At 35.2% G+C, this 23,365-nt stretch overlaps 1 protein-coding gene across 8 annotated transcripts in view; it reads left to right on the top strand.

Annotated features, from left to right (window-relative positions):
- DOCK7 (dedicator of cytokinesis 7) overlaps window positions 1-23,365 on the top strand; it is a 229,138-nt gene that overhangs the window by 180,034 nt on the left and 25,739 nt on the right. For 2 of the 8 annotated variants that reach the window (XM_042951973.1, XM_042951969.1), the window contains 12 exons: window positions 3,756-3,938; window positions 4,049-4,184; window positions 8,018-8,114; window positions 11,099-11,195; window positions 11,314-11,448; window positions 12,769-12,921; window positions 15,596-15,754; window positions 16,443-16,543; window positions 17,840-18,032; window positions 19,654-19,797; window positions 21,056-21,187; window positions 22,736-22,750. In XM_042951973.1, the coding sequence (XP_042807907.1) occupies window positions 3,756-3,938; window positions 4,049-4,184; window positions 8,018-8,114; window positions 11,099-11,195; window positions 11,314-11,448; window positions 12,769-12,921; window positions 15,596-15,754; window positions 16,443-16,543; window positions 17,840-18,032; window positions 19,654-19,797; window positions 21,056-21,187; window positions 22,736-22,750 (1,545 nt within the window). Of the gene's footprint in view, window positions 1-3,755; window positions 3,939-4,048; window positions 4,212-8,017; window positions 8,115-11,098; window positions 11,196-11,313; window positions 11,449-12,768; window positions 12,922-15,595; window positions 15,755-16,442; window positions 16,544-17,839; window positions 18,033-19,653; window positions 19,798-21,055; window positions 21,188-22,735; window positions 22,751-23,365 lie in introns of all 8 variants that reach the window. The other 6 variants (XM_042951971.1, XM_042951967.1, XM_042951975.1 and 3 more) reach the window with 3 other exon arrangements.

The raw sequence follows: 23,365 nt of genomic DNA, 5'->3' as shown, positions 1-23,365 counted from the left end.
ATATATATGAGTTTTTTCATCCTTCTCCTTTTAGCATTTTTTTCTTATGTTTTAAATGTTTGAAAATTGTTTTACATGTGTCTTTTATAATCAACATGTAGTTAGATTTTTGTCTTAAGCTTTTAAAATATAGTCTGTTCATTTTTGTCTTTCACTAGAGTTTTTAAAAGCCACTTAATTTAGGGGCACCTGGGTGGCTCAGTCAGTTAAGCATCCAACTTTGGCTCAGGTCGTGATCTCGCTGTTCGTGAATTTGAGCCCTGCATTGGGCTCTGTGCTGACAGGTCAGAGCTTGGAGCCTGCATCAGATTCCGTGTCTCCCTCTCTCTATCCCTCCCCTGTTCTCTCTCTCTCTCTCTCAAAAATAAATAATAAAACATTAAAAAAAACTTTTAGGGCGCCTGGGTGGCTCAGTCGGTTAAGCATACGGCTTCGGCTCAGGTCATGATCTCATGTTCATGGGTTCAAGCCCCTCAATGGGCTCTGTGCTGACAGCTCAAAGCCTGGAGCCTGCTTCAGATTCTGTGTCTCCTCTCTCTCACTCTCCTCCATCTGAGCTCTCTCTCTCTCTCTCAAAACTGAACATTAAAAAAAATTTTTTTAATAAAATCCACTTAATTTGATATAACTAAATTTAATGTACTTAACATTCTTTAATTTTACTTCATATTGTCCCACCCCGTATGCCTTTTTGTCTCATTTATTGTGTTTTTTTAGATTATTTTTTTCCTTTCATTCATTTTCCTTGTTCTATTTTTTTCCTTTCTTCTACTTTAGAAGTTATACATTCTGTTTCTTTTTTTCATTGTATTACAAATCACTGTATACTTCCTTAAATTAAATTCCATCTCATTTAATCATTACCCTTACTTTCACATTGGTTAATAGAAGGATCTTAGAACAGGTTGATTATTTATTTATCTTTCTGCCTACTTAAATGCTATTTTCATGCATTTTTAATAGTATATATCATTAAACTTCAAGAGACATTATTATTACTTGTATGGCTATATAAATTTAATTATCATTTAAATTTGCACATGTGTTCACCACTGTATTTGCTTTTTTCCCAAATTTGTGACCTTCCATAAGAAATACTGTATCCTTTAGAATTTTCTGTGCTATGGTGATGAACTTTGTGTTTCTTTGAAAAATATCTTTGTTTGACCTTCATTCTTAAGGTTTTTGTATTTTGTATTTTTTTGAAATAGCATCTGAGTATCCTGTTTTCTTTCGGCATGCTAAGGGCATTGTCTCCACTGTCTTCTCATTTCCATTACTGCTACTTTTTTATTTTTAAAGTTCATTTATTTATTTTGAGAGAGAAAAAGAATGTAAGTGGAGAGGGGCAGAGAGAGAGAGAATCCCAATCAGGCTCTGGGGAGCTGCATATGGGGCTCAAACTCCAGAATGGTGGAATCATGACCTAAGCCGAAGTCAAGAGTTGGTCACTTAACTGCACCACCCAAACACACTTCAATTACTGCTTTAGCTGTGTCTTGGGTGCTTGGGTGGCTCAGTTGGTTAAGCATCTGACTCTTGATTTCAGCTCAGGTCGTAATCTCATGGTTTATGAGATCGAGCCCCACATAGAGCTGTGTGCTGACAGCACGAAGCCTGTTTGGGATTCTCTGTCTCCCTCTCCCTCTCTCTCTCTCTCTCTCTGTCTCTGTCTCTCTGTGTGTGCATCTCCCCAGCTCACTCTTAAGTACGTGTGCTCTGTCTCTCTGTCTCTCTCAAAAATAAATAAATAAACTAAAAAAAACCCATTCTCTCTCCCTCTGCCCTTTCCCTTACCCTGCTCATGTTTTCTCTCTCTCTCTTAAAAAAAAAAAAAAAAAAAAAAAAGGTGTTGAGCTATTGCTTCTTTAAAGATAATCTGTCTCTCCCTCCACCTCTTTTTTATGATATTCTCCTTAGAATTGGTCTTCTGTGGTTTCATTCTGTTGCATCTAGTTTTGAATTTCTTTATGTTTGTTCTGCTTGGTATTTGTTTTTTTTTGTTTTTGTTTTTTTTTTTTGGACTTCTTAAATCTGTAGTTCAGCATCTTCAGTTCTGTGAAATTCTAGACTATTACCTGCCCAAATATGTCCTCTTCTTCATTCTGTCTCTCCTCTTTTTATATTCCAGTTAAGCTTATGTTAGTCCTCTTTATTGCATCCTCTGTGTCTCTTTTCTTCTGTATAGTCCATCTTGTTGTTAACCTGTTCTTCACACTGGGTTGTTGTTTTTGATCTATCTTCCAGTTTACTAATTCTCTCCTTAATTCTACCTAATATTACTTTAAATCACTCCATTGAGTTCTTAATTTGGTTATTGTGTGATTTGGTTAAGTGAGTTTATGTAGGTGAATTCACTTATATGTGCAAGCATAGTGAACATAGGTAAGTGTTTGATTTCTCTCTGGAGCCACCCTTTCTTCTGCATTTGAATCTCAGGCCTGCTACTTACTGCAAAATACCTGTATAGAATACTTCTCGGTGTCTTAGTTTTCTTTGACTGTAAGATGTGGTGAGTAATAATATTTATCTTTTTGGATGGGTGCAAGGGATAAATAAGTTAATATGCATAAAGTGTTCAGTACAGTGCCTAGCACAGAGTAAGCATCATAGAAGAGTCGACTGCTATCATTTTTATCATGTAGGATGGAGGGGAGAGTAAGGTAGTAGTTGAGATCATGACTCCAACAGTTAAGTATGTTAAACTTCCCTTTGTCTTCTCTTCTCAACATCCCTTCCAAGGCTTTCTTATTATTAGTTAGTATATTTACTTAACCAAAGCTTAGAATGTAGTATAATGGTAAAGAGTATAAGCTTTGGCGTCTGGTTAACCTGGACTAAAATCTTGGCTCAATCTCTAGCTTTTCATTTCCTTACGTTTAAACTAGAAATAACAGTGATTAATACCATCTCAGAAATCATTGTGAGAGTCAAATGAGAAATGATTAGCACAGTGTCTAGCACATCTCAAATATTCTGTTTTGTCATCATCATCACCGTTAATTGTCATCCTATATTCTTGTCTGTAAAACTAAGATGATACAACCTGCTTGGTAATACTGTTGGAGGACTAAATGAAATAATGTACAGAAAGAGCTTAGCATGATGATTAGAACAGAGTAAATATGGAATAAATGGTATCGTAGACAAGTTTTTATTCCTAATTTTTCATTTTTTTTCATTTTTTTCATTTTCACATGCTGTATTACAAGTGCAGATTGAAGACTGAAGATAGCACCTTCACCTTATTTCTCTAAGTGAAAGTGCTTTTTATTTACGTATGGTCTAAGACTCTTCCCTTTTGTCAGTGGCCCTTGAGAGGAATCCATAGTTCTTTAAGCCTGATAAACATTTTGTTATTACTATTCTACTCTGTTCTTATACCACTTTATGGAGTCATTTGCTTTTTCTTTTACCATATTATATCAGACATGATGAACATAGATATCTTAGTTTTAATAGTGGATCTGTTATGTTTTTCCCTTGTTTCTTTCAGTGTTTATTGTCTACAGGAAACCCTACCATATAAATTAAAACAATCTTTCAATGCCAGGAAAAGTTATTAAACTTCAGGACCTGAAGTTTAAGGCTCTATATGACTTATTCAAGTATTGTCTAAATCAAATGGTTCTTTTTAAATATTTGATTTTTTAAGCAATTTTTGTTTTATTACAGTTAGAAGAAAACAGTTGACAACCCCAGAAAAGAAATGGCCATTGATCAGTCTGTCTCATTCTACTGTTCTTTATTTTCAGAGTGGTAGGCAACACACTACCTTTTCAGCAGAATCGAGTCGGAGCCTTTTGATCTGTCTACTTTGGGTTCTCAAGAATGCAGATGAGACAGTTCTACAAAAGTGGTTCACAGATCTCTCAGTCCTACAGCTAAACCGGCTATTAGATTTGCTTTATCTCTGCGTATCTTGCTTTGAGTACAAAGTAAGTGATCACTATGCCATTGCAGAGAAAAACGAGAAAGAAAACATAATGTGGAAAAGGAAGAAGGAAATTTCCTCAATGGCTCTTCTTTGCTAATGTTTAAATTTTAGGGAAAGAAAGTGTTTGAAAGAATGAATAGTTTGACCTTTAAGAAATCAAAAGACATGAGAGCAAAGCTTGAAGAAGCTATTCTTGGGAGCATAGGTGCTAGGCAAGAAATGGTGCGCCGAAGCCGAGGACAGCTTGGTACGTACACATTATCTTCTCCTTCTGGTGAGAATTTTTTCAGTTTCTTTGAAATATTTATTACAATGGTCATTGTTGCAAATCTTCAGTGATTCGACACTTTTTTAAAAAAAAGTGTTTTAAATGAAACTCTGAATTAACTTGAATAACCACATCTCTCTAGGGATTCAAGTTCGAGTCCTGAGTAGGGTGAACATATTTCCTGATTTGTTCTGGACAGTCTCAGTTTATTCCTGTTGTCCTTATGTGATTATGAATAGCATCCCTTATCTTTTAAAATAGACGTTTTAAAAGCAATTTTAGGTCCATAGCAAAATCGAGCTAACAGTACAGAGATTCCCTGTATACTCCCTAGCACACAGGCATAGCCTTACCTGTTATCAACATCCCTCAGCAGAGTGGTGTACTTGTTACAGCTGGTGAACCTGCACTGACACATCATTATCACCCAAAGTCCATAATTGACACTAGGATTCACTCTTAGTTTCATACTTGCTACATTGCATCACTTCTTACTCTTAAAATAAACTTCCTAGTTTGTACAATGAATTAAAATAGCCTGTATTTCAGGGAAAGATATTGTCCCTCAGCCTCAGGTATCAGGGAGAGAAACCAGTTAGCAGCATTTGAGGCCTGTTTCTACTTCCAGATACTGCTATCCTTTAGCCATATAACCTTGGCCAGGTCACTCCATCTCCTCACTTTCCTTTTCCTTATCCGCTTTTGATTGTTTTGAGAATTTAGAAGGTAGTGTAACTAACTGATCTTTCATCATTGTAGTGACCCACGTGCGTTTAAACATTTCGTAAATTCTAAAGTCACAAATAATGACGTTGCTGAGAGTTCCTTAGGGTCAGGGACATGGCCTAGTCACCTGTATACATGACATATGCTAATAGTTCAATGTATATTTGACTTAAAAGAGGAATGCACATTTACGTGAATATTTTTAATGTTTTCTGATAAGCCATAAACATAGTGATCATTTATTCAAGTTAACTTAAATATCTTTTATATGCTATTTATGGTTGGAATTTCATAATAATACAGAATCTTTGCCTTTGGAATTAAGAGCACCGTTTGCTTTTTTTCCCCCACTTTAGTTGTATGCAATGTACAGTGTACTTACAGATTTATTATGTACAACAACCTTCTAAAAAAGAATGAAAATGAGGGACCCCTGGGTAGCTCAATCGGTTAAGTGCCTGACTTCGGCTCAGGTCATGACCTCACTGTGGGTTCGAGCCCCACTCTGGGCTGTGTGCTGACAGCTGGGAGCCTGGAGCCTGCTTTGGATTCTGTGTCTCCCTCCCTCTCCCCCTCTACCACCGTGTTCTGTCTCTCAAAAATGAATAAACATTTAAAAAATATATATGAAAATGAACTTTTATTTAGTTCATTTAATTATTACCAAAATCTAATGAAGATTATCTTCAACCTTTAAGTTAAAGAAAATAAAACTCACCAGAGGTAAATAACTTGCCTACGATCATAAACTAAGTGACAGAACCAGGCTCTTTTGACTTCCGATGTAGTGTTCTGTATATTCTACTGCACCTCTTTCTAAAGTTTCTTGTTGGAGAGAGTGGCACTGTTAGTAGTATGTTATGTTTTTAAACCTGTAGCCTTAGGACAGTCATCTTTGTTTGAATGTAGAAACTGAAATTCTATATGTAGAATCTAAAGGAAATAAATGAATAAACTCCTAGATACCTCTGTTAGTGGTGCCCTAGGTGTGGGGGGAGAGGAGGGCAGAGAGGATGGAGGTGTCAAGAGGTACAAATGTCCAGTTATAAAATACTTAAGTACTGGGATGTAATGTATAGCATGGTGACTACAGTTTATACCATATTGTACATTTGAAAGTTACTAAGAGAGTAGGTTTTAAGTTCTCATCATAGGAAAATTATGTGGTAATGGATATTGACTAGATTTAGAGTGGTGATCATTTCATAAATGTATACAGATATTGAATCATATTGTACACCTGAAACGAATATAATGACATACATCTGTTGTATCTTAATTTTTTAAAAATTGAAGTTCTTAGAAAAATAAGACCTTTGCAATTCTTATTTGAATTTGGACACCCAAGTTATGTCACCCAATGATAGACATTGGGTGATAAGAGATGAGGGACAATTTCATGGGGGGAAGAAAGTTAATGATAAAAATGTAAATAGATCCCAGATATTTGTTTTGTTAACTGGGTAAATACAGGCATATCTTTTTTGTTTTCTTTTACCAAATTTTTTAAAGGTAGAGGTTTCATAATAAAAAAAGAGGTGGGAAGAGAAGGAAAGTGAAGGGAGGGGAGAGAAAGCAGAAGACTTATCCAGACATGTCCTTTATTGTGTAGCATATTTGCTTCTCATTATTTTTTTTTAAGTTTATTTATTTTGAGAGAGAGAGAGCACACGCACACAAGTGTGGGGAGGGGTAGAGAGGAGAGGAAAGAGTGAGAATTCCAAGCAGGCTCCATGCTGTCAGCTCAGAGCCCAACTCGAGGCTCAATCCCACAACCCTAGGATCATGACCTAAGCCAAAATCAAGAGTTGGATGCTTAACCAACTGAGCCACCCAGGTGCCTCATTTCTCATTATTTTTAAAATTTCTACTTGGACTCTAAATTTTTACTTTCCTTTTTCTTTGCATTCTCCCAACCAATTTAAAATCTCAGGCTTTTCAAAAAGAAGCATTAGTTTTCTAGTTGAAAGTCTGAAGTCATGGCTAATTCCTTCCTTTAAGTGTAAATCTCTCCACAATTCTCAATACCTTCTTCACTTCTGCTGGATTTGTATGAACCAGTTCTGTCACTGCTGCCCCTTCTGGGAGCCCACAGCATTCTGTCTGCTTTCTATCCCAGAAGCCTTGGATGAAAGCCCTCTTCTTTCTCCTGTCCTGTCTTCTGTAGACCAAATAATAATTCCTAATTGTTTTAGGAATCCTTCTTACTTTGTTTCTATATTAAAGAAAAGCTTATTGAACTTCAGTATTGCCAGACACCTTGTCAACCCTAAACATAAAGGGGTGGACAAAATAGGCATAATCTCCATTCTTAAGTAGCTTATATTCTTGTGATGATAAGTGCTGTGGAGAGAACTAAAGCCAATTAAGAGGAAAGGAAGTGTTGGGGAGTTGGGGAAGACCTTTATGTGGAGGTGATGAATGACTGGTCAATGAAAATTTGTGGGAAGCACAGTCACATAAGAGGAACAACCACTGTTACAGAGGTCCTAAATCAGGAGCATATATAGAAAACACACACAAAGTAAGTGTGGTGGCATAAGTAGGAGAGAGAGTGTGGTAGGAAATAAGGTCTTATAAGACCCACGTAGGGCCTAATAAGCCATGGTTTAGGTTCAGAGAAAACAGTGTTAGAAAGTTTGCTTATATAAAAGGGCGTTTGGTTTTTTTATATATAATGCAGGTAATATATTTCTGTTATAACTGTTATAAAAAAGTGAAAAAAATTTTTGAGAGAGAGAGAGAGTCAGAGCGTGAGCAGAGGAGGGGCAGAGAGAGAGGGAGACACAGAATCTGAAGCAGGCTCCAGACTGTCAGCACAGAACCTGATGTGGGTCTTGAACTCAAGAGCCGTGAGATCATGACCTGAGCTGAAGTTGGATGCTTCACTGACAGAGCCACCCGGGCGCCCCATAAAACATTTTTAATAAAGAGTACCATTGTTAGTTTTTGCGACCTGTAGTGAGGATAAAATGGCTGTGTATAAAGTTAACGTTGTGCAGTATATCTTATATATTTGCAAATATACATATAGGTGGTCCAAATGAAACCGCACTTTAAAAATGGTTTTGAAATTTATTTGACAGAGAGAAGCCCATCTGGAAGTGCCTTTGGAAGTCAAGAAAATCTGAGGTGGAGAAAGGATATGACTCACTGGCGTCAAAACACTGAGAAGCTTGACAAGTAATATAACGTATTTTATGTTACTGATGGGCTTGTTGGATTTCAAATGCAGGAGGAAAATGGCTGATTTTATTGTTTTATATATATATTAGGTATTCAAATCTTAGACAACAAAATAGGTTTAATTTTTTTGATGTCTATTTGTTTTGAGAGAGCGCATGTGTGTGATTGGGGAAGGGCAGAGAGAGAGAGAGAGAGAGAAAGTCCTAAGCAGGCTCTGTGCTGACAGCCTCAATCCCATGAACTGTGAGATCATGACCTGAGCCAGAATCGAGAGTCGGACACTTAACCAACTGAGACACCCAGGCACCCAGTTATATTTAATGTTTAAATTTTAGATTAAAAAATATTTAGGGGAAGAATTTTTCATGTGGTATAGTAAAGCAAAATGTTACCCATTTTGTCTCTAACAACTGTCTCCAAAAATATGCCTTTGAAATACATTCTGCAACAGTTTTTTAATGTAATTTGGGAGTGCACTGAACTTCATATTTCAGGGATCCAAGAATTAGAAAGCTAATCTTTGTCCTCTTGGAGCTTAAAATATAATTAAGAGAAAGACAGAAACACTACAGGTCTTCTGTTTCTAGCATGGAGGTAAGCTAGGAACACTAATTGACCCCTACTGCCAAAAACAACTAAAAATGCACTTCCTGAGAGCTTGTACCTAATGAGCTGGACCTTCAGTGTAAGGGGCACCAAAAGTAATCCCTTCTTACTGCCCATGTGACCTCAGGTAAAATTGCTTAGCTTGAAACTTGGCATTGAGTCAAGGGGCTGAAATTTTTGTCTTGAGAATTTGTAATTACAAGTTAGGCCTCAAGTAGCTTGACTGGCCCAATAAACTTTGAGAATATGATGACAAGCTCATTCAGGTTTGCCTAGTACTACACCCAGTGTTAGCACTGAATGTTCATCCCAGGGAATCCCTCAGTCCTGTCCTAAAGTAAACCAGGCTGCTCAGTCACACTACCTGAGGACCATCTTCAGACCAGGCTTTCAAGGATTTTCACAGATAAACTTGCAGAAGTACACAGATAGTAACATCATAGACCATAGGAAACACTGCCTTATGCAAGCCAGTAGAGTGAGAAATCACAGACTTGCTACCATATAGATGAGAGTTTGGATTACCAGAAACTGTCGTAGTCTCTTCAGGCTGTAACAAAATAGAACACGGTGCATTGCTTATAAACAACAGCAATTTATTTCTGATAGTTTTGGAGGCTGGGAATTCCAAGATCATGGCACCTTCGGTTTGATGTCTAGTGAAGGCCCTCATCAGGGTTACAGCAAGAATGCTGTCTTTGGTGGAAGAGCAAGCAGACTCCCTGGGCCTCTTTCATAAAGGCATTAATCCCCATTCATGAGGGCTCTGCCCTGATGACCTAATTACCTTCCAAAGACCCTACCTGCTAATACTATCACCTTGGGCATTAGATTTTTAACATGAATTTTGTGATGACACAAATACTCAGACTATAGCAGGTATTGAATACAATATAAATACTTAAAAATTCTTAAACTTTGAGTATGTCCACTTTTCTCTCCTCCTTGTCTGTTCAAGTCCATTTCTTTATTTTTTCCAGGTGTGTTTTGTTTTTTAGAAATCACAAAGGATAGGGCTGCCAGGTGGCTCAGTCAGTCGAGCATCTTACTCTTGTCTTTGGCTCAGGTCTTGATCTCATGGTTTGTGAGTTCGAGCCCCAAGTGGGGCTCTGCATTGACAGCACAGAGCCTGCTTGGATTCTCTTTCCCTCTCTCTTTGCCCCTCCTCTGCTGGTGTGCACGTGTGCACTTGCTCACTCTCTCTAAATAAATAAATAAACTTAAAAAAAAAAAAAAAGAAATCACAAAGCAGTGAGATGCTATGATATTAGTATATTGCTTTCTTTTGCATTTGTATAATGTGTTTTCTCTGCATGTCTTGCCGTGTTTTAAGGAAGCTTTTTTTTTTTTTTTTTTTGGTGTTTTCCCGATTCTTTTTGTTTAAACCATCATGTTATTGTCAGGTTTTTTCACAAAATCTTGCTGAAATTTTAAGTTTGAACATACATATATTTCCCAATTTAATTCTAACTATGTTGTATTTTCTCCTTTAATTTATAAAATGTAAATTCATGAACTATTCTCCTAAGTGGTAGTAATAAAGATTCAGAGGTTTAAACATCCAGAAACTTTGAAAAGTTAACATTTAAAATGTTCTTGTTCTTCCACCTTGATTTATGTGTTTGTTTTGTCTATGTAGGTGTAATTGTTTCTATATCTATCTATCACTACTAAAATAAACATCAATTTTACCCATAAATCATATGGAGCTATTCTTAATATTGCTCTTTATATTTTTAATAACTACTAGTCTTTAAGAAAACCACTTTATTGCATCAGTTTGTTTTGTTTCTATTGAGTGATTCTGTCCAGAGTTTGGGGAAGAGTTAAATCACTTTCTGTATCAAAATTGCTGTATCAAAAATCTATAGCAAAATTTTTTGTATTTTTGATAACAAAAATACTGAAAAATTAGGTGACAATTTGGAAAAAAATAAGTACTTTTATCCTAAGTAAATATGTTGAAAATCCTTTAAGCAGTAAGATGAACACTAAACATTTTGAGTATTGCTTTACATGAAGCAGCCCTAAATATAAGCCCACATAGCACCACCTAGTGTCTGTGCCATTGAGAATAAAAAATACGCTCCTGCGTTTGCCACATCTCTGAAAGCTAAACATTTGTTTTCAGTGGTATTGTAGAATTACGATGGGATGTGAAAATCTGTACTGACGTGGTTGACAAAATGTAGGGTAAAAGAAAACACTTATAATGTGTAAAATAATTATCTTTTTATTCTCTTACAAGTTTTCTTTAAGGCAAATACTGACAAATGGTTCCAAGTTTTTTATTTCTATGTATCTTTAAGTCTTTTTTGAATTGTGGATCTATGGCTCTTTTAAAAGGTAAATATCCTTATAATATTTTGTATTAGATCAAGAGCAGAGATTGAGCATGAAGCACTGATTGATGGAAATCTGGCTACTGAAGCAAACCTAATCATTTTGGATACATTAGAGATTGTTGTCCAGGTAAGAACACAAACAAGAAGGATTTAAAGTATAGATTTGGTGAATTGGGGTTGTGCAAAAAACATTTATTGAGCCATAACTCATCTATTTTTAAAATTTATTTATTTTTAAATTGCAGACAGTTTCTGTAACAGAATCCAAAGAGAGCATCCTTGGTGGGGTGCTAAAAGTCCTACTGCATAGCATGGCCTGTAACCAAAGTGCAGTTTATCTACAACACTGTTTCGCTACACAGAGAGCCCTGGTTTCAAAGGTAGGTTATTTTTGTACCTTCAGTCTTGTCCAACTTGGCTTTCTTTCTTTATATTGTCTAAGATCGTTTAACACTCCTTGGTTAATATAGTAAAAATTTTAAGGGGCGCCTGGGTGGCTCAGTCGGTTGAGCTTCCGACTTTGGCTCAGGTCATGATCTCACGGTTTGTGGATTCGTGCCCCGCATCAGGCTCTGTGCTGACAGCTCGGAGCCTGGAGCCTGCTTCAGATTCTGTGTCTCCCTCTCTGTCTGCTCCTCCCCTGCTCACATGCTGTCTCTCAAAAATAAATACAGATTAAAAAATTGAAAACAAATTTTAATAATAACCTAAGACCCATGATTCTTTTTTGCCTCTCTTCTACTAGTTGCCTTTTCAGTTCTCTCTTATTTGGATCACTTGTAACCAGTTTGGGGCTTAAAAAACAGTAGTTTTGGGGGCGCTTGAGTGGTTCAGTCAGTTAAGTGTCTGACTTTGGCTCAGGTCACGATCTCACAGTTTGTGAGTTCGAGCCCTGCGTCGGGCTCTCTGTTGGTGGCTCGAAGCCTGGAGCCTGCTTCGGGTTCTGTGTCTCCCTCTCTCTCTGCCCCTTCCCTGTTCACGTTCTTGTCTCACTCTCTCTCAAAAATAAACATTAAAAAAAAGTTTTGTTGTGGAGAAGAGCTTGAAATTAATAACTGATTTAAAATATGGGGCTTTCCTTGTTTTCTCTTAATCTCCTTCTGTCATTAACTTGATTTATTTAACAATTTAAGGTATAAGTAGTTCATTCCGTTGACATTAACTTACCCCGTGGATGAATAGGAGGTACTTCCATTTGTTCAACTACTTCAGATATTTATTTCCTATGTTGGTTTTCTGAACGTAGGTATATTCTTAAATCTTGAAGGTATCTATTTCATCATAGTCATCTAATGTGGAATGCAGAGCTGTTAAAACTTGAACCAATGAAAATTACTTATATAGCATTTTATAATAAAACATATTAATAGAATTATTACATGTTGGTTATGGTTACTATATTGTTTTATGCATAGTGTCTAATCTTCCTCAGATAGTCCCATAGTCCCGTGTAGGTAATACCGTTAGGTCCATTTTATGGATGAGACATTGTCCAACATTACACTACTGGCTAATAAGTGACATATTCAGTATTCAATCCCAATCTGTCAATATTAGCCGATTAGCAAACATTGCTGAACTGTTTTTGAAAACTGGGCTATATTAACACATCTCTAGTTCAGGCTATGTTAATATATCTCTGGAACTTCTACTGCATCAGTTCAGTGTTGGTGTTTTTGTTTTTGTTTGTCTGTTTACAGTTCCCTGAACTCTTGTTTGAAGAAGAAACAGAGCAGTGTGCTGACTTATGCCTCCGGCTTCTCCGACACTGTAGCAGCAGCATTAGTACAATACGGTCACATGCCAGTGCCTCACTGTACCTACTTATGAGACAGAACTTTGAAATTGGTAATGTAAGTATTTATCTCTGGATTCGTAATGAAATATAACTCCTGCAATATCTGGTAAATATGTTTTGGGGGGAGCATGGAATTTTTTTTTTTTTTTTTTTTTTTGAGACTAATCTTAGACTGTGTTGATATTTCTCATTGCGTGTATATCTTAAAAATCTGAATCTCCAATTTTGCTTCCTGCACTAAAGATAAAATATAGTAGTAAAAATTAGAATATAAATGTATCTTGAGCTTTTGGAAAATTTAATTATTAAGTAAAAAGAAAATACAGATAAAGAAAATTAAAATCAAAATCAAATCAAAATCTTGATTTGATATTTTATGACTATATACCAGTCTGAAGAATTCCATGTTTTTGTTAAAGTATTTTTTTTGATCATATATTCATGTGTTGTATTTTTTTGCAATTTTGAGTCAAATGTTTACATCATTTTTTTTTTTTTTTAGTTATGTACGTATTTAAGGCCCAGGATTGTCCTTGGAGCACTTTTTATTGGTATCTCATTGATTCTGATATACAGTTTTCCATATTCTTGTTTTGTAGGTATTTTGTAATTTCAGTTTGTACTTTAAAAAAAATTTTTTTCCTCTTTATTTTTGAGAGAGAGAGAGAGAGAGAACGAGCGCACAAGTGGGGGAGGAACAGAGAGAGAGGGAGACACAGAATCTGAAGCAGGCTCCAGGCTCTGAGCTGTCAGCACAGAGCCCCACGCAGGGCTCAAACCCACAAACCGCGAGTTCATGACCTGAGCTGAAGTCAGATGCTTAACTGACTGAGCCACCCAGGCCCCAGTTTGTACTTTTAACTGGAAGAGTTGACAGTCCTTTTTGTTACAAAGTTTGGGTATTAATTATCAGTTTTATTGCAGTGTGATTATACAACGTAGATACTGTGTCTCATTTTTTGTACTGTGGACATGAAATAAATGTTAAGCATTTAAAAAGAAAGGTGTTCTTTATTTCAGAGTACTGAGTTAAATATACCGTATTAGTTATATTATTCTATTTTTCTATACCCTTTTTTGGTTTTGGTCCACTTGGACTGAAGGAGATGATTTATAGCCTACACATAGTTTATTTCTCTTATCTCTATTATCTATTTAGTAAACTGATACTCATAACTGTTACATCTTTTGTTACTTTTTTTTTTTTTTTTTGCTTTAATCCTCTCTTATTGGGCTAAATATTGTCTTTTAGTTGTTTACTCAAGATAGTTCTTGGGAATAGTATTTCTCACATTCTTGATTGTTTAGTGTTTTCTATATTTAAAGGACAACAAAGATGGTTATGAAATTTTTTGCCTAAGACTGAATTTAAAAAAAGGGTGGTGGTGGGAAAGATCAGTAAAATGTACCAGATAAAGAACACTTAATAGAAAAAAAGAAAAAAAAAAGATACTTGAATATCATCATCTTCTGGCTTTACATATTGTGTAGAGATATCTGAAGATGACCTGATACTTTCTTCCCTTTTAAATAACTTTTCCCCTCCCAGCTGCTCTAGGGATTCTTTCTTTAGATTTAAAATTAAATACCTTTTTTAGAATGGGTCTTGGTATTGACCAATGTTTGTTAATTTTCTCAGCCACATGATGTCTGCTTTCAATTTATTTCAGAATGTTTTCTTGAATGTAAAATAGAATATTTTCTTCCAGGGTTAGGGTTTTTCCCAAACAGACATACATATGTTGGATTTGTTTTGCTTTACTTTTTGTCTATCATTTTTCTTTTCTTTTTTAACACTTCTAAAATTTCCAATTATTGTGGTTCCTTTTCTCAGAATTTCTCTGTCCCGTAATCCCTTATGTGCTCTCCATGACATCCTTTCTTTCTTTTACCAATTATAAGTTTAAATGTCTTTTATCTTTTTTTTTTTTTTCAAGTATTGTGAGCTCACATGTAACCTCCTATTTTATGTCCTCTATTTCTGGTTTTTGTTTTTGCCTTGAGTTTCTTATTTATTCTGCCTTTTATTTATTTCTGCTTTCCTTCCTAAAGTTCATATGTTTTTTATTTGAGAGAGAGAGAGTAAATGAGCACACATGCATGCGAGCAGGCAAGAGGGGCAGGTGGAGAAAGAATCTTAAGGCATGGAGCTGATACCTTGACCCTGGGATCATGTCCTGAGCCAAAACCAAGAGAGACTTGGATGCTCAACCAACTTAGCCAAGCATGCAACCCCATACTTTTTTTTTTTAAGTTTATTTATTTATTTTGAGAGAGAGAGAGAGCACGCACATGAGGGGAGGAGGGGTCAGAGAGAGGGAGGGGGGAAGAGAGAGACTCCCAAGCAGGCTCTGCACTGGTAGAGATGCGGAGCTCGAACACGAACCATGAGATCATGACCTGAGCCAGAGTCAAGAGTCAGACACTTAACCGACTGAGCCACCCAGGAGCCCCTAATTCAATTCTAAGACATGGCTTTGTTTTTTTACTCTGTTTGTAGCATATTATTCTTAGCAAAACTCTGTTTTATGTCTTGTTTTAAGGTTTTAAAATAAGATTTTAATATGTATATTTTATTACTTTCTAAAAATTTTTTATAACTATTTGGAATGGTTTTTTTTTTTTTTTTTTTTTTTTTACTTTTTCATTTAGCAAGTAAAAAAAGTATAAACTTTTTTCTTTTAAGCTTTTCTGTATTAAATGCTGACCTGACAATTTCTCTGTTACAGAACTTTGCTAGGGTTAAAATGCAGGTAACCATGTCACTGTCTTCCTTGGTGGGCACATCTCAAAATTTTAATGAGGAATTCTTAAGACGTTCTCTAAAGACTATATTGACATATGCTGAAGAAGATCTGGAATTGAGGGAAACAACATTTCCTGATCAGGTCAGAAACACTGCTTTCTAGATAATTAACTGAAATAGAATTATAAATAGACAGTTTCTAAATTGTTAAATCAAATTTTGTTTTTTAAAACCTGTATTTTTCTTTCAAGCCACGTATCCTAGGCTATAAATAGTGCTGAATCTTTTTGTTTCAATAAGCCATGCTTCCTTCTTGGAAAGGTTGATATCTTTGGTATGTAAGTCTGTGAATTCATAACAAATACAACAAATAGACACTGTATAAATAAATAGGAAACTTTATGATGAAATATTATTCCTACTTATTAATGAAACAGTAATTTCCCTTAAAAAGTAAGGTTTTTACAAACTACGTTTTGGTAGAATCAGAAACATAGGAGAGAATATCCTTTTGTGTTTTCCTCTTGAATCCTGTATATCCCTACATTTTATTTCTAGTTCTAGTTCTACTTGTTTCCAGATGAGAAAACTGAAAGAAAAAAAAAAAAAAAACCCAAAAAACGAAACCCAGCCAGCTCAGGAATTAGTATAAAGTTTACTACCCTTTACTCACCATACCCCAGCATGCCCGCATTCTTTAGAACTACATCAGTATCATATTATTTGTTTTGCAATCTTCAGATATTTATCTAAAATATCTTCCAAACTAATGTGGTGACTGTGAATAAATGATAATTAAAGAATGTTTTTTATAAAATTCTCTGCTTCAGGTTCAAGATTTGGTTTTCAATCTCCATATGATTCTTTCTGATACTGTTAAAATGAAGGAACACCAGGAAGATCCTGAAATGTTGATTGATCTGATGTACAGGTATCATTTGTTTGATTCATTTATACCTCGTATAATGGATTTAAATTGGTAAAAGTTAAAAATAGAAATACCCTACAATCCAGCAATTGCACTAATAGGTATTTACCCAAAGGATACAAAAATACTAATTTGAAGGGGTACGTGCACCCCGATGTTTATAGCAGCATTATCAACAATAGCCAAATTGTGGAAATAGCCCAAATGTCCATTGACTGATGAATGAATAAAGATGTGGCATATATACACAATGGGATATTACTCAGCCATAAAAAGAACCACAAAAAGACTCTTAACTGTAGAGAATAAACTGATAGTTACTGGAGGAAGGATGGGCAGGGGGATGGGTTAAATGGGTGATGGGCATTAAGAGGGGTACTGGTTGTGATGAGCACTGGGTGTTGTATGTAAGTGATGAATCAGTAAATTCTTTACCTGAAACTAATATTACACTGTATGGTAACTAACTGGGATTTAAATAAAAAATAAATTGGTAAAACATACAGAAAACATTGGATAAAAAAATAAACATACCAGAATTACTTAAGCCATTTTCTAATGGTAGATCAGATCCCCTGTGTCACTTCTCTGGGAACTATGCATAATTGTTTAGTATATTTATTGATTATCAAAAATGAGGATTTTTAAAAATAATTGATACATATTTAGCACCTTGGGATCACGTGCCCTAGATTTCATGCAGACACCCAAGACCCATATTTTAAATGTAAAAATCAGCCCTTTGGGAAGAAAATACAGTGTATTAATGTTTTAACATTAATTTTCCTGATTTTAAATATGGTTGTGCCTATAACATGATACTTGCAGGAGCACATTTTGAGAAATTTGTAATTCCTATTTATATCTTGAAAGATGCAAGTAAAACTTTGCCATACGGCCCTCTCTTTTTACAGTTTTGGAGTCTTTTAAGACAAATAAAACAAACATTTTACTTAAAATAAATATGATGCAATGATACTATCTTACAGATCTTTTTTTCTTGACGATGAAATTTCTTTATATTCCCCTAACGAACACGTAAATTCCCATAGCTTTCCCTTACTGATACCATGTCATTTTTTAGTCCCCCTACAAAAAAAACATCTATTAACCATTGCATGGGCCCACAGTTACTTCTTTAAACATACTTAAAGACACTTTCATACCATTTGAAAACTTGTCTTAATAGGTTGTGTTCAATAGCGGAAACCTCTCTAGGTAAACACTAAACAAGCAGTCTAAGTTCTCTTCCAGCTTGGGAAACAAATGCTAACTGAAAAGAATTTGTGTTCTAATTAGAATTGCCAAGGGCTACCAGACCTCTCCAGATCTGCGATTGACCTGGTTGCAGAACATGGCTGGCAAACACTCAGAACGCAGCAATCATGCTGAAGCTGCCCAGTGCCTTGTCCACTCTGCAGCCCTTGTTGCTGAGTATTTGAGTATGCTGGAGGACCGCAAATACCTTCCTGTGGGATGTGTAACATTTCAGGTAGGAATCTGCCAGGTTTACATTAAATCGAGGTATGTCCTTCATACTTTTAACTTTTCTCACTGCTGTTAAGATTCACTCAGCTTGTAAGGACAGCATAAAGACTGAAGGGGATATTTCACAAGATAAATTAACAGTTCTCTGTCACTGTCATGAATACATTTTTAAAGAGTACTCCGTGTTAGTTTTCTTTCCTCATTTTTTTTTTTACCTCTAAATATCAGTGCTAAGTAGATTTATTCTCTTTGCCTATACTGCTAGGGGCTTCATAGCATCTATGAAATATACCCAAAATGCTGAGAATCAGAATACAGTAGAAACTCTTAATTGGCTTTTACTTAAGACATCAGATAACCCAACATTCTCCAATACCTGTATAAAATGTGCAGATACCATGGCTCAGAGATGATAGTTTGCTCCCTACTAGGGTTACATACCTCTGACCTACTAGTTGAAATCTTTGCTTACCAGAAGTCAGTTATGCTTTCTTTGCTTTTTTCAAAACCCGTTAATGCCAGATCTGGGAAATTACAAAATTTAATTACATGTTATGTCCTCTGGTGAAATCTGAATGAAGAAAGAAAGTCAGTCATTGTTTCTCTGAAAACTAAGTTAAATGTTTTGCAAAGACTTGATAAAAGTGAGTCTCCACAACAGTTGCTATTGAATTAATTTTGGACCAACTACAAAAGATTGGGGAGAAATCTCCTAGAAATCTAGGATAATTTGATAACCTTTTAAGTTTCAAGTTTTTACTCTGAAGAAACCAGAACTGGAAATCTGGTTTTTTTTTTTAGAGAGAGAGAGGGAGAGTATGAGCTGGGGAGAGGGGCAGAGGGAAAGAGAGAATCTTAAACAGGTTCTACACTCAGCATGGCGCCCGGAGAGCAGGGCTTGATCCCACAACCTTGAGATCAGGACTTGAACCAAAATCAAGAGTCATATGCTCAACGGACCAAGACACTCAGGCACCCCCAGAACTGGAAATATTAAATGAAGATTGCGTTATTGCTGTCTAGTCAAGAGAGATTACATGAAAATCTGATCTGGAGACCCATACACAAAGAAAAAGCCTGAGATCAACTTCAAAAAAATGTCAGATGAGTCTATCTGCTGTAAATGTTTAGGTTAAAATATTTAAGGTAGTATGTATTATTTCTTTTTTGGAAATACTAGCTGATCCCAATCTCATTGGGTAAGAGTTTTACCTGAGTTTTTTCATTAACTCAGTGTTTGTTAAGCAAGCCAAAACACCATTTCATACTTGAATTTTCCTCTTGGGGAGTTTTGACAAGATCATTGAAGTTAAAAATTAAGACTGTTTAAGTCTCTCGAGATGTCCTGTATCATATTGCTATTTTCCTTAGCCCATGATTTTTCATATTTTTCATTGTCATGGTTTTTATTAATGGAAAAGTTACCTGACAATAATGGTACCATTTGATTGTCATCTCCAAAATAGAGAAAGATTCTGGAAATTTGTCTTTTATCTTTGCATTGACTACCCACCCCCTTTTTAAACCGAAGCTGCTATTTATATTTCATTTTCAGTTCCTTCTTCACACACATCTTTCATGCTAAGAAATTCCATATCTAAAGCCATTTCAACTTTTTCCCCCAGAATATTTCCTCTAATGTTTTAGAAGAATCTGCAGTCTCAGATGACGTGGTATCTCCAGATGAAGAAGGTATCTGCTCTGGAAAGTACTTTACTGAGACAGGACTCGTGGGATTACTGGAACAAGCAGCTGCTTCTTTCTCTATGGTAGATGACTCCTGTTCATTCTCTTTCACCAGATACATACCTCTGGATTATGAATGACATGTGTATTCTCTCTGCCTGTGACCCTGCTCTTCCTTTATGCTAGTTTTCTCCAAGTACCTTAAGAACTGAGAGTTTCCTTGAGTTTCATTTTACGTGATCTGAACTAGCAGGGAAAAAATGTTTTTTTGCTATTAATGGAATATTTTAATAAATACACACTCTGTGTTTGTGTATATGTGTGCAATTTTAATAATTCACAGTAGTGCAGTGGCCTGTATTACAGAAGTTCTTTTGTAATAGCATGTAATTATGAAATTCACTGTTTTTCAGTGAATCCGTTTAATCTTAATTATAATAATTACTGGGGCATTTTAGTTACACTGTATTTATTTCACTATTATAGTTATATGATTGCATAAATTCCTGTGAACTTTTACTGGAAAATATCAGAACCGTATGTTTATTTCCTTGGGAAAATATGTTTGCTGATTTGTGTGGTAATACGAATTCAGCGGCTCTTGGAAAACATCTCTTTCTTCCTTCACTACAGCCACCAATTCATTATTAAGGACAAGAAAACAGAATAGCAGTACAAACACATTTTGTCCATCACTTTGATTATAGGCAGAGCAACCCTTGGCCAGCCACTGGCTAACTGCCCCCTAGTGGAATAAAATCTGGTAGCTTAGAATCTTCTTACATTTTGTGAAAGATAACTGATATTTTCCCATCGGATATTTCCAGTAAGATTTCCTGTGCCAATTTAATATTTTAGAAATGTAAATAATTTTAGTTTGCCAGGAGGCCACAAGTTATCTGATATCTGTGACCAGTGTAATAATTAATAATTAGATTTCTTTTATTCCACTGCTCAGAATTCTGCAATAGTTTATATGCCTGTGTAAGTACCGACACATACACACTAGTGAAGTAATTACTGGGTAGATAGCAAAATATTCAATTTAACTTAAACAGAAATTTAAACTTAACATATGTTAAATACACACACACACACACACACACACACACACACACCCCATCCATCCATCCATCCATCCATCCATCTGGAGGAATCAATATGTTGTGCAAAATTCTTTTATTAAGAGTTAATAAAATTAAACATTAGTAGTGTTAATTTTTATGTCCTATTGGGAAAGTGTCATTGGTATTGCCTTAGTAGAAATATTGTGAATTCATAAATTGTAATTATTTACTTTCATATCAATGTAACAGAAAACATATAACATTATTTTTATAGGCTGGCATGTATGAAGCAGTAAACGAGGTTTACAAAGTACTTATTCCTATTCATGAAGCTAATCGGGATGCAAAGAAACTATCCACAATTCATGGTAAACTTCAAGAAGCATTCAGCAAAATTGTTCATCAGGTAATGACTGCAATTTCTAGCTTCAGTGTAAATGGAGAAAACTGTCTAAAAGCATTAGTGTTGCTTTGTACTGATGTCAAACTAGATCCAATGAAATGACCATTTTAATCAGATTATAAATGAACAATGTCAAAATGATGGTTCATGGCCAGAGCAGACTCATTAACAAAAAATGAATTTACTTAGGGTAGATAATGATCATCCTAAATTTTCTACACAGTTTTTTTCTTCACTTTTAAACACTAATTAGTAGTTAGCAAGTTTTTTTTTAAATCATGAGTTCTTTTTGTTTCACAGTATGGGTTAAAATTATAAATCTGATTTTTACATGGATTTCTTTTGCTGCCAAAAATTTTTATATGTAAGGTAGTTTTTTATTAAATGATATTAAAGTCTAATAAACTAATATTGTTAATGTTTTCAACTCAACAGTAACTGTTTTTCCTAGATGTTCCATTCAGTCATCCTTTAATATATTTCTAACATGAAAATAGTATTTAGTGAAAATAATGAATAAAACTGTTATCTTATGTTTATTCGATTATAATAGTATGATTTTAGTACTTGTTTATAGTTCATGGAATCCACATATTATCACCAAAATTAAAATTAGCATAAGCTTGGTTTAAAAAATGAAGTCAACTATTAGCAATTGATTAACAAAAAATGAAACTAAAATCTGGGCTCTGTTAAAATACTCTGAAATATCTTATTGAGCCTCCTCCTTCCCCATTTTTCCATTCCCTTCTCTGGGCTACCTGTGCTGTTATCTGCTACTACCATCATCTAAGAAGGAAGTGGAGTATTGATTATCTACTTTTGTATTCATTACTAGTCCTGCTGTACCCTCTGTCAGCTTGACCTCTTTCTTGCCATGAACTAAGCTATTCTAGATGAATTGATAGAATCTGAAAAACGTTAATCGTCTTAAAACAGGGCTGCTACACTGTTAAGCCACTATTTTATTATCACTACTAAAACATTGAAGTTGCAAGAGATTTATTAGGATTCATAATGGTAACAGGTGGGTCTTTTTATAGTCAGTTATACATATACTGTCAAAGGAGCCTCATCCCAGCTTCTAGAGCTGTAAAGTGCAAATTACACGGCAGGTCTGGAACACCTGGAGCTGGTAGTTTGCAAGAAATTTTCATACATTAGTATCATAAGCATCTGAGCAAAATTGTGATTTCTGTTCCAGTTTACCCTGGGTAGTTCAGCAAAGCGCAACTCCGTAGTTAGAGATCTAATTCAGACACATTCATGAAACAAGCAGCTGTCTCTTTTTCACCAAAATGTGTACTTTCCCTTATTAGAGTTTTTAAAAGATGAAATTTTAACTACTAGGTTTTGAACAAGCAGTTTATAAAATTATCACAGATCTCAAGTGAAAGAATATGGTGTTTAAAATATCCTGCTGTCTTCTATTCGCGGAGAAGAATTTACGATATATGGTACCTTACACTGCTGAAGTTCCTTTTGGCCTTTTTTTGTTCTTTTGAAACAGTTTTTTTTATGACTTGCCCTTTTTTACTTTTTATTATACAGAGTACTGGCTGGGAGGTAGGTAATGTTTTAGTTAGTTAAAGACACTAATAGATTGATTTGATCAGATTTCTTATGCCAATGCTTTGCCCACATGTGCTAGCTGTGGGCATTCTGTTGCTATCTGCTATCAACTGAATTCATTAACCAAAGAAATTTTGTTAAAATACTGTTAAGTTATTTTAAGCAATTTATTAAGAGGTTGCAGGCAGTGCATGGAAATTCCTATGTTACACTAATGAGATTCTTTGGTAAATGAGCCACTTTGTCATCACTTTAGTTTGTTTTTATCCTTTGAAGCATTTTCTTTCATCAACATTTACACACAGATTTCTTTTTTTAACCATACTGTTTCACCTCATTTTACAGAGGTCGATTTATGTGTTATTGCTCAGAGGTGTAACTAAAAAATACCATATTTCATCTGATCAAAGACGCCATCGATTGTAAGACATACCATTATTTTATATGCCTTTAAGAAAGAAGAAAAAAAACATATTAAAGCACAACAGCCATCAGTGGAAAGATGAATGCTAACTACAGAGATATTAAAATGTGGGCCCCAAAAAACGTGCGTCTTAGAATTGATGAAATAATGTGTTGATTTGATCTGGAGTCACTTCACCTTGAGTA

The sequence above is a fragment of the Panthera leo genome, chromosome C1 (genome assembly GCF_018350215.1).
Source record: "Panthera leo isolate Ple1 chromosome C1, P.leo_Ple1_pat1.1, whole genome shotgun sequence".
In the NCBI taxonomy this organism is placed as follows: Eukaryota; Metazoa; Chordata; class Mammalia; order Carnivora; family Felidae; genus Panthera; species Panthera leo.
This window is presented reverse-complemented; position numbering and strand designations above follow the sequence as displayed.